The sequence below is a fragment of the Eptesicus fuscus genome, chromosome 8, assembly GCF_027574615.1.
Source record: "Eptesicus fuscus isolate TK198812 chromosome 8, DD_ASM_mEF_20220401, whole genome shotgun sequence".
NCBI classification, from domain to species: domain Eukaryota; kingdom Metazoa; phylum Chordata; class Mammalia; order Chiroptera; family Vespertilionidae; genus Eptesicus; species Eptesicus fuscus.
In genome coordinates, this window is record NC_072480.1 from 80,434,397 (window position 1) to 80,446,731 (window position 12,335).

General features: G+C 39.7%; 1 protein-coding gene across 2 annotated transcripts in view; it reads right to left on the reverse strand.

Annotated features, from left to right (window-relative positions):
* LOC103290323 (A disintegrin and metallopeptidase domain 3-like) overlaps positions 1 to 4,828 on the reverse strand; it is a 92,922-nt gene extending 88,094 nt beyond the window's left edge. For both annotated transcript variants that reach the window (XM_054720316.1, XM_054720315.1), the window contains exons 1-2: positions 4,715 to 4,828; positions 4,137 to 4,219 (exon numbers count right to left, since the gene is read on the reverse strand). In XM_054720316.1, coding sequence (XP_054576291.1) covers positions 4,137 to 4,219; positions 4,715 to 4,817 — 186 coding nt within the window. In that variant the 5' untranslated portion in view covers positions 4,818 to 4,828. The remainder of the gene's footprint in view (positions 1 to 4,136; positions 4,220 to 4,714) is intronic.
* Positions 4,829 to 12,335: the final 7,507 nt, after the last annotated feature.

Below are 12,335 nucleotides of genomic sequence, written 5' to 3' on the forward strand. Positions count from 1 at the left end.
CACCAGGCCTCTAGTTTGATATAATTATATACATTTTCCTTATTTTTATTAAACTTATTGGGGTGACATTTGATTATAAAATTACTAGAGGTACATGAAAATTCATTTACTGGAGGGGGGTGTCCCTCAGCCCGGCCTGCCCCCTCTCACAATCTGGGAGCCCACAGGGGTGGGAGGCAACCCGGTGTTCAGGGGAAGGCAACGCCCCCATCATACCTCTGCTGCTGCTACTGCTGGCAGTGCAAGCCTCAGCCAGCCCTGGTTACCTGAACCTCTGGCAGCCCTGGGCGGCTGAGCAGCTGCCATCCTAGGCTTACCTGCTCCTCAATCCCACCCTGGGTGGCTAGGCAGCTGACATCCAATGTTTGCCTGCACCTCGGGCCGGTCCTGGGTGGCTAGGGGGCTGAGGGGATTGGGGGAATCTGGAGGCAGGTGTGTGGAGCAGCCAGACCCTGGGCTGGCGGGCCCAGCTGTGCTGTGCACCTGCCGCCCAGTGGGGCTGAGGGAACTGGGAGATTCCATCTTGTGGCTGTGGGTGCCGCCATCTTTGAGGCATGGCAGTCAATTAGTATATTCCCTCCTTATTGGCTGTGGGTGCCACCATGTTTGTGTGGGCATGATGGTCAATTAGCATATTCCCTCTTTATTAGATAGGACAGTGGTCGGCAAAGTCATTAGTCAGCAGAGCCAAATATCAACAGTACAACGATTGAAATTTCTTTTGAGAGCTAAATTTTTTAAAATTAAACTTCTTCTAACGCCACTTCTTCAAAATAGACTCGCCAGGCCATGGTATTTTGTGGAAGAGCCACACTCAAGGGGCCAAAGAGCCGCATGTTGCTTGTGAGCCGCAGTTTGCCGACCACGGAGATAGGATATACCTTACAAGTGTATATTTCTATGATATGTGATCTTCATATTGTATTGTCAAATCATCCACAGTTAAATCATCTTCCCTCACCATATATTTGACCCCCTTTACCCTCTACTCTCTCCTCCACCCTGCTTCCCTCTGGTAACCACTATACAGCTTGTTTCCAATTATATGAATTTTTGTTTTTCTTGTTTGTTCATTTGTTGCTTTTGGTTTTATATCCCACATATGAGTGAAATCACATGGTTCTTAACTTTTTCTGACTTATTCTGTTTAGCATGGTATTCTCAATATCCATTCATGTTGTCACAAATGGTAGTATTTCCTCTTTTCTTATGGTTGAGTAGTATGTATACACCACATCTTCTTTTTCCTATCATAGAATCAGTTTATCCTGGGATTGTGGGAGGGGTGGTGTCATATGATTTTAAAGATGTGTTAGTTTCTCAATAGGAAAAAAGTATCAGTGCTATTTGTTTTATCTTCAGTCAGCTCTTTTATATTTTTATGAAATTAACTATTTTCAAAAAACAATTAATATGCATATATGTTTGATCTTTTGTTTACACATTTATATATTTCTCATTCCTAATGTTACATATTTTTCCTCTCCTTTCTATTTTCCTTAGTCTACCTCACCAAAATATGTACTACATTTTTATCAGAAATAAACTTTGACACTGTGGATCCAGACTATTCTAGCTTAACTTTCTCTTTCGTTAATTCTACATCTTCATTTTAGCCATATCTTTAAATTTTAAGGTTATAATTAAAATTAAGTTCTAATTTTCAAAACTATTATTTTTGTTACTTAGGTATTTGTAATTATAAATTATTCCCCATACCATCTTAAGAGCATGACTCAAAGTAAAGTATTTTGATTTGCACCTTTTTCATTCTTGACCATTAGTTATTTTATATCCATTATAATGTATGATATCTTCTTCAATCCATGAATGATGTACATGTGTGTTTTTAAATTACCAAATACATATTTCAGTCTTTTTGATAAATTTTAAATTATGACCATATAAGGAGTTTTATACTGTGTTTGATTTTTAATTCTTCTTTTAAGTATTTATTTTATTAATATATTTTATTGATTTTTTACAGAAAGGAAGGGAGAAGGATAGACAGTCAGAAACATCGATGAGAGAAACATCGATCAGGTGCCTCCTGCACACCCCTTACTGGAGATGTGCCCACAACCAAGGTACATGCCCTTGACCAGAATCGAACCCGGGACCCTTCAGTCCACAGGCTGGTGCTCTATCCACTGAGGCAAACTGATTAGTGTGGGGCTGATTTTTAATTATTTAACGTGCTCTTGTCAATTTTCTTGAATCATCTGTATATTCTTAAGAAGCATATGCATTAATTACTGTGGAGACAGACCTGATTTACAGCAGGATTAGCAAATTTCTGCCTTTATTTCTGGGGATGCCTCAAGCCTGAATGTGTCTGACTCTTAGTCAAAAGGACTGTGAGATTGGTAATGCACAGTTTAGGGTACCAAACTTCCCTGGCTAAAGTTAGCTTCCTTTGTGTTTCCCTACCTGTCTAGACAGGGCTGGCTTGGCTTCCTGGTGACTGGAAGCTTTGTGAGGAGTAGTCTCTCAAGGCAAAGTTCCTCCCCCAGGTCTGTTATTCCAAACCAGAGACTCAGCATGTTTCAGGAGCAGAGATTGGGTTCATGAGCAGCTGACTGTGGATGTTTCTTGGATCCTGATATTTGCCAGAATTCTCCTTCTCCTGCTGCACCAGATGCTTTGCCCTTAAAAGGCCTCATGTGTGATACACTGTGGGGTCTAATGAGTCCTCACCAATAGCAGAAAGGGGAAACCAGTGCATTCACTCCATGGGATCATTCAATTAATATATATCCACTGAATAAAATGTTTATTTTTGTTTTTCAAGTATTCTTTGTATCTTTATCATTTGTCCACCACCATCTGAAAAAAACGTTTTCTTCTCAATTTTTATTTTTCAGTTAAAGTTGACATTCAATATTATATTAGTTCCAGGTGTGCACCATGGTGATTACTTATTTATATAATTTAGGAAGTGATCCCCTGGATAAGTCTGGTCCTCACTTGGCAGCATACATAGTTACTATGATATTTTTGACTATATTCCTTATGCTGTATTTTATATGCCCATGACTGTGTTGTAAGAACCAATTTGTATTTCTTAATACCTTCACCATTGTCACCCAGCCTCCCCTCAACCTCCCTTATATCTGGCAACCATCAGTTTGTTCTCTGTATTTATGAGTCTGTTTATGTTTTATTTCTTCATTTATTTTGTTCTTTAGATCCCACATATAAGTGAAGTAATATGGTATTTGTCTTTGTAGCATTATTCATAATAGCCAAGATATGGCAGCAACCTAAGTTTCCATTGATAGACAAATGGATAAAGAAGATGTGGCACATACTATATGTAATGGAATATTACGTGGCCGTTAAAAGGAATGAAATCTTACCATTTGCAACAACATGGATGGACTTAGAGGGTATTATGCTTAGTGGAAAACATTTTTTGGACTCACTATGAAAATGAATTTGAAAATTTCTCCCTCTAGTGCTATAAGATTTTATTTTACATGTGCAGAGGGCATTTATCCAAGTTTTACAAATTTATAATTATTAAATGGGCTTAGTGAACTGAATATTTAAAAATGCTTACCCATCATAATGTTGGGTGTGTTGAGTGTGTGTATTAAGTGTGTTTGGGTGTACTAAATGCTTTCCTTTCTTTTTATGACGTTCTTGTGGATACTCATGTTTTCTTTTTGTTCCCATTTTCCCAGTATGTGTTATACTCTCCTACGATTTTTAACCTCTCGGGATACTTATGTTTTTGGTGTAATAGCTTTTAGAAACCCATAGTCACTGGAATTTGGGGGGTGGGGGGAACGGGATGCCATAAAGTGAGACAGTCAGATAGACCATTCAGTCTGTAAAACCTGCCTCAGTGTCTAATAGTTTTTCAGTTGGCAATTCATGCTCCTCTCTGGCCCTGCCACTGAGGTTGCAATCCTTGGATTCCTGTCACATTACTGAGTACCTTTATAATTTCATAATGTTCATATATCACTCAAGAAATTAAAGCTATCAAACACTTGTTCTCATTCAGATAAAATGACTCTTAAATACATTAATTAGAACACAAAATTTCACAAAGGGGTATTCATGAATTAACTTGAGTCACGCAATTCAGTAAAAATAAAACATTTTTTATAAAGTGATTTCTTAATTACTTGCGTTTCTGAAACATTGGCATCATTGGTGGTGGTTCCGAGCTTCTGTGGCACTGTAATTTGCAGATGTGATGTTTCAGAGTCTGCAGTAACACAAACATGAGGGAGGAGCATTCCCAGGGTGTAGCATCCTTCATCTTCATTTATTTGTCCTTTCCTACCATGTCACTCTGAATTTCCATGTCCCAACACTCTCTCTCTCTCTCTCTCTCTCTCTCTCTCTCTCTCTCTCTCTCTCTCTCAGTAGTTTATTGCCCTACCACTGTCCAGAGACACCTGACTGGGTGAGGCAGTGCTGGTCTCAGGATCCCATCCAGGCTCTCTAGGTCCCCACTGCCCCAGAAGCAGGGTGCCCTCTCCTGCCAGTGCAAAGTCAGGTAAGTGAGGGCCAACTCCCCAGGCCTGCTCTGAGCCCTCCAACCACCAAGCTCAGCAGGACCCTGAAACTAGGCGGCTCTGACAGCATGACTGGGGACCCCCGCCCTGGCCCTGGGATCTGGAGCAAGAAGGGAGACACTCTCCTCCCCCAGGGACACTGTGCTGGGCGGCCCTCCTATGGCGCAGGTTCCCCCACTTACAATGGTCTGCGAAGGTCAACCTGCCTAGGCCTGAGAGGATCAGCAAGAGAAACAGCATTGCGAGCCAGGTGACCCTCGCCACAGTGCAGGCAGTTGGTGGCATAACTGAGGCGTCTCGCGCATGTGCAGGGGGCTGAGTTCTGGGCCAGGAGGATGGAGTCTGAGACTGCCTGGCCCCGCCCACCACTGACGGCCCCGCCCACAGGACCCGCTGAGCACAGGAGCTCAGGGCAGCCTATTTTGCTGCCTGTGCTTTATTTCCCCAAGGCTGGCTGAAGTTTTAAAGGTCTTTATGGGTCACATTCGGTTATAAAGCCCCTTTCTCCTCTGGAAGCAGCTATTGGTGGTGAAGTTCTTGGCAATATGAAGAGTTCACATCATAGCTTTCTGCTACAAGAGCTGAATTACTATAGTGAAGGAAGAAGGCAATAGAAATTTACACTATACTTAGTAGCAGACAATTGCCTATTTTAGTCATATTTACTGCCAGATTTCTACCTATGTCTCAGGTCTAAACAAATACAGGCACACCCATGAACATAAAGAGATGTTGTGAAAAAACAAATAGAAATCAATTCTTCAATTGCCAGTTTGCTTCTTAGAAAATTCTTTGGTCAAACAAACTAAATGAAACACTAAAAATGAAATGTGTGTATATATTTGTGTGAATCCCGCAGTATAGGGTTATAATTTCAGTGTCAGGCTGAAAAAAGATATCACAAGTATGAAGTGAACCCATGAAAACAACTTTACATTCTCTTAATTTTTTCTTCTGTATAAGAAGAGTAATGTCTAAGCAGTTTAATACAAGTTAAATATAAATTTTCCCCTCCATCAATGTGGAGTTCACATGTGGAAAGGCATGGAATTAACTTAAAAAGAGCTTTCATTTGATGGCTTAATATGCAGGTTAGTGACTTGCAAAATTTTATTTTTGCAAAGATTGTTGTTGTTTTTTTATTTGTTTTGTTTTGTTTTTGCCAGACAGTTCTGTTGTTCTTCCTGGAATACTTGTGTTTGCATTCCTTAGATGCAATATCTATACACAAAGTTGAATGATTGTGTTTTGTCTATGTGTAAAATGAAACAAAATAAAATAATGGATAAGGTTAGCCTTTTAAAAAATATATCCTATTTCATGAATTTCTTAAATCATTTTTTTCACTTTATACACAAGTACCACTGGATGGCACAAGAAAATTTGACTTCTTAACAGCCAGTTCTGTATATAGTATTTCACTAATATACTTACAGTCTAATTATTTAGTTTTGTTGTGATGCATGTTGTAGAACATACTCACTTAATTTATTTGAATACTTTTATATACTATAAAATTAGTATTTTTATCTGTTTGCCCAATTATATGACTATTAATAGATTTGGCATATCAATATTAATTATGCTGCTCTTAAAATAAAATGCCTTTCTGATTATCTAAAACCTGATCAAATTTTTGAAGTCTACTATATGTCACTGAATACATGGTGAGTATTCAAAGGTTGTTCTTGGCCCTAGTCAATTTCGCTCAGTGGATAGAGTGTCAGCCTGCAGACTTAAAGGTCCTGGGTTCAATTCTGTTCAAGGGCATGTACCTTGGTTGTAGGTTCTGCATATAGGAGGCAACCAATTGGTATGTCTCTCTCACATCAATGTTTCTCTCTGTCTCTCCCTTTCCCTTGCACTATCTCTAAAAATAAGTGGAAAAATATCCTCAGGTGAGGGTTAACAACAACCAAAAATTAAGAAAAAAGAAAAAAGAAAAAGGTTGTTCATGGTTCTACTAATAATTTCCAAAAAGTGAAATATTTATTCATTATTTAAATTCATTACTTAATTTTCGTGATTGGTAATAACTGCTCAGTTTTTAAGATGTGAGAATTATAGACATTCAAGTAATTTGTGTTATATCTACAATTATTTTTTACAAGTTTACTACAAGCCTGAAACTAGGCCGATATCAAAATACATGTGACACTATTCCTATTTTCAAGTCCATCAGGGCACATGCTCAGGTTTCAGGCTCAATCCCCAGTATGGGGCATTTATGAAGCAGCCAATCAATGCTTCTCTCTCATCATTGATGTTTCTATCTTTTTTCCCCTGTCCCTTCATATCTGAAATAAAAAATATATATATTTCTTTAACAAAAGACTACCAAACCAGTATTTGATGAAATGTTGAAGGGTATATTTTAAGAACAGGAAGAAGAAGAAGACAAAGAAGAAGGAGAAGAAGAAGAAGAGGAGGAGGAGGAGGAGGAGGAGGAGGAGGAGGAGGAAGAGGAGAAATATAAAGAATAAAATATGAAGAATAAATACAACAATTGAATCTAAAAATCAAAATAAACAAACAATAAATCTAACAAAATAAACTGATGAATAAAATATTAGAATCAGAAGCATGGAAACATGGAACCGACTGACAAATTTCAGAGGGAAGACAGTTGTGGGGGGAGGGAGAGATTAACCAAAGAATTTATATGCATATATGCATTACTATGGACACAGACAATAGGGTGGTGAAGGCCTGGGGGTGGGGGAACTGGGTGGAGGGAGGCAATGGGGGGAAGAAAGGGGGAACTTTCATATTACTCTCAACAAAAAAAGTATTAAAAATAAATAAATAAATAAATAAATAAATAAATAAATAAATAAATATATCTGAGAGATATTTAAGGAGAAAAATAGGTTTGTTGAATTATTTATTGTGGAGGATTATTGTCCCAAGTAGATCCTGGGAAAGGATCTGGGGTGTTTATCTAAGGCGTCCCTTTTGATAAGTTTTAACCGTGCAGGTGTTGGGACATTCAAGTAGTTCCTAGTGAAGAGGCCACGCAAGCAGGACCAAGGGCAGGCCTAGGACCAAAAAGACCAGAAGCTTCAATTTCCATTTTAAGCGTACGCAAAATGATTCAACTGACTGCCAGAGGAATTGCACCCCATAAAACATATGCAGTTGCAAATCACACAGCACTTTATTACTCACACAAGTTCCTGATGCTGCAGGTACAGGCTTGATGGGATACTGGTGGTGCTGTCCTCTGGGGTCCGGCAGCTGGGCTGGTCCGGTCTGGCATGCAGGGGGCCATCGTTCCTCACCAGAGAGCTCTGTCCAGTCTCTGTCGGGAGGTACTAGCCAGTTCTCTGTCGTCTGGCAGGGAGAGGAGTGTGGATCAGCGTTGCTTGCCCGACTGACAAAGGACGTGCCTTTGTGGCTGTCCCCACAGGCGAGCACTGTTGGCTGGTCAGGACCCATTTTTAAAGCCTGTTCATACCTGCAGCAGTTCAGGTGGCTGTCAATGAATTGCGTCAATGCACACATGTTAATCTCAAACAGGGCGAGGGGCTACATGTGGTTATCTGGGGAGAGTACATCACTCACACAAATGGTTATCTTAGCAAGTCACTCTGAGTCAGTCACTGAATTTCAAATCCTTACCTATGGGGTACACACACTTCAGGGCAGTGGGGAATGTGTCCTTAATATCGCACTTTACGTTTCAAGAAAGTTAACTCAAACATTTTAAAACCTTTTTAACATTTTAGACATTTTTAAAGCGTTTTTAAACATTTCTATGTATTATTACAACAATGATGAAATTGTTAAGATGACTAAACAACTGAGATGAGAGGAGGGCACCAATGTTATAAAGAACCAGATTAAATCAGGGAAAGAGATAATGAGTTAAAAAATATGTTAAATTGTAGGTGCTTATGGAATAGTAGGTATAGAATATTGGAGGAGTTTGAAATATGTGTCTGACAAAAGAGATTTGAGTTGAAAAATATACATTTGTGAGCACATTAAAGAATAACATGCAGGAAAAGAGTAAATAAAAAAAATCTAAGAAGAAGCATATGGAAAGAAAAAGGAGGCTTGAAGTAGAATTAAGGGGAATAGAGATGTTTGGGGATTTCAGGCAAAGAATACAAACAGAAGATAAAATAATCAAATATTAAGATGGTGATATGGTGATTAAAAATAAAATAGAGTTACTTAATATTAATCAAGAACTCCACATGCATTTCAGAGAGCAGGTAGAATGAAAACTGAGAAAGTGATTATTGTTTTGGTGGTAATGAGTCAGTAATGAATATCCCTATTTGTATTCTCCAGGAATCAGATGCTGAGGGAAAGTTAGAGAGCAAAATGTTTTTAGAAAGTACTGTAACATTTGGTATATGGAGCCTAGGAATTTACCAATTTCTTTTAGGTTATCTAATTTGTTGACATATAATTCTTCATAGTAATCTCTTATGATTTTGTATATGTCTTAGTATCAGTTATAATATTTCCTCTTTTTATTTGATTATATTTAATTGAATCTACTCTTTTTAGTTTTTCTAGCTAAATGTTTGTCAATTTTGTTCACCTTTTGAGAAAACAGCTCTTAGTTATGTTTATCTATTCTATTCTTTTTCTAGCCTCTATATTGTTGCAGAAGACCAAAGAAAGTCAAGGATGCTTCAAAGAAATGGAGGGACACTGTTTAATTTACCGGCGGACTCGGGGAACAGCCTTCCAAATCTGAGTGAAGGAACATGCATGGGGCCCTCCTTTATATCTCCCTGTGGTCCTTGTCCCACAAACATGGATTATGCTTCCGGTCCTTTTTGCGGGCCTTGCAAGAAGGCCTCCAGGTGTTGGGGGTCTCCAGGCCATATCTGATGGTCTGGCCAGCGTTAATAACCCTCCCTCCGGGGCAGTGCACTGTTCACAGTAACAGGTTCTGCAAGACCAGTATCTGGGAAGGAGATAGGGACTTACTTAGAAGTTATCAGGAATGTACACTGAGCTGCATTTGGTCATATGCCCCCAAAATGAAATGGCCATTTTTTTTAAAAAAAATGTTTTTTTTTTATTGATTTCAGAGAGGAAGGAAGAGGGAGAGAGAGATAGAAACATCAACGATAAAAGAGAAACATTGATCGGTTGCTTCCTACACGCCCCGCACTGGGGATTAAGCCCACAACCCTGGCTGTGCACTGACCAGGAATGGAACTGTAACCTCCTGGTTCATTGGTCTACGCTCAATCACTGAGCCACATCTGCAGGGCTGAAATGACCATTTATTCTGAGAGGAGCTAGCTGCTCCCAGTAGATTGTAGGACAGAAAAGGATAAAACCCTGCCTTAGGGGATTCAGTGCACCCCACCCTCAGGAGTCCTGCCTGCCACATTGTCCCAATTATGCCTCAATTAATTGATTATCTGTCTAGACTTAGTGGGACAAACGCAGGTGACCAGGAGTCAGCAATAACGACCTATGCCCTGGTACTTCAATGTCTAGACAGCTGAGCCAAACCGGAATACATGACATACAAGACAGAATGAGTATGCAATCACACAGGGCTTATTTACCTATTCCTAGTGGGTCCTAGGCTCCAGCAAAGGCCACCCGGCGATGCACACTGAAGGACAGACGACAAAAACAGAGACAGGCAGGCGGCCGCAGTTGGTTCAGGCTCACACAGCAGAGCAATCAGGGGCTTGTCTCTCTGAGCGACGTGGAGTCCTCCTCTTATCGGGCAGGAGACCTCAACTGAAGACGGTCTCAGGGTTATATAGACCGTGATAAACAACTTGTGTCCTTATCAGTGTGGGCCAGACGGTGTGCCTTATGCTGGGATGAAGGTTCAGAGCTTTTACATCAAGATAGTGGGGTGTTCATTCATTTTGGAAGTTACAGAGTGTTGGGGGTTTCCATACAGCAAACATTTCACACAATAATTATTTCATACATTAGAGGGGTTACATTATTATAACACACACCTTGAATTTTGACCTTCTCAGAGGCTACAAAAGCAAAGGCCAAGTCTACAGGTTGGAACAGCCTCAGGGAGTGTCAGTGACACAATTGGGAGAGGGGCCGTCCAACCCACTATCCCAGGAACCTGACTGGCACTTCCCCCAGGGGAAAACAAATAGAAATTCCAGGTTTCCAGCCAATCCCACTGGACTGCATAGAGGGCAGAGTAGTATTTTGGGCTACTCACAGAGGCTCTGGGACAGGAAAACACACCCACCAAATTCCCTGAAATCTGAACAGTACTTCCCCCACCTAAAGCCCTTTCAGAAACAAACTTCTGAGTGATTAAGATGGATAGTTGGTTAGCAGGCCAAGGAAGGCAGAGGCAGTCCAGGGAACCAACAGAAGTTTGCTGACCCAGCCCTGGGCCCAAGACTGCTAAGGAACCTGTTTTAGAGGGCAGATTGGCCCCTCCTTCTTGCAGCCAAGTCCTGTGGAGACAGACACAACCTGTGGATTGCTTGGAGCTTCAAGCTGAGAGCCAAAGAAGGACAGTTTCTGACAGTGCTTAGCATCTAAGTACTCTATCATGAGAGGAGCCTCTTCCTGGAATCAAACAATGTATGTCTGTGTGTCTGTGTGTCTGTGTGTGTGTGTGTCTGTGTGTGTGTGTAAAGCACACACATGTTTTCCTTACTGTAGACTCTGGAACATAACATCTGCAAAGTACAGTGCCACGGAAGGTTGAGCCAACACCAGTGATCGTGATGTTACAGAATTACTTGCAATTAAGAAATTATTCTTATTTTATGACTATTCTTACTGGACAACATGGTCCAAATCACATAATATATATCCATTTTATCTTACTTATTGATTTATAGAGAGAGATAGAAAAACGGAGAGAGAGAGAAAAGTATTGATTTGTTGTTCCACTAAGTTTTGCATTCATTGCTCTTTCTTGTATGTGCCCTGAACGGAGTTGGAACTGTAATCTTATCATATCCCTAGTACACTCTAACCAACTGAATGAACTACATGCCAGAGTCCATACATATCCATTTTAAAATTATGTTTATGATTACACTTACTTTGTTAAAAACCATTTTGACTGAATAAGTGTTTCGCTATTTACTTTTCAAATAATGTTCTTAATTTTTTAAAAATTACACATTCAGGCCCTGGCCAGGTAGCTCAGTTGGTTACAGTGTGGTCCTAGTCCCCATATGCCAAGGTTGCAGGTTGGATCTCCAGTCATGGCACATACAAAAATTACCAGCACAACCCAACTTCTGAGTATACACACACAAAAAATTTGAAAGCCTGGTCTCAATTAGATATCTGTACACTAAGGCTTACAGTAGCATTATTCACAATAGCTAAAAGGTGTGAACAACCCAGGACTGCCAGCAACACACATTGGGGAAAGTATAAGCCTTCAATAAATGGTGTTAGGAAAACTGTATATTTGCATGCAGAGGAAGGAAATTGACCCTGATCTGGAATCTTACCCCAAAATAAACTCAAAATGGATAAAAGACTTACACATAAGACCTGAAACTCTACAAACAATTAGAAGAAAACATAGGCAAAAGCTTCTTGATTATGGTCTGGACAGCGGTATTTTGGATATGATCCCAAAACACAGGTGGCAAAAGCAAAAACAGACAATGGAATTGTACCAAACTAAAAAGTTCCTGCACAGCAAAAGAAACAATTAGTAGACTGAATAGATTTTCTATGTTATGTGAGGAAATATTTATAAATTTTACATCTGATAATGGATTAGTATCCAAAATATATAAGGAACTTAACTCAATAACAAGAAAAATAATCTAATTTAAAGTTATATAGGTATACTCTGGTATGAAA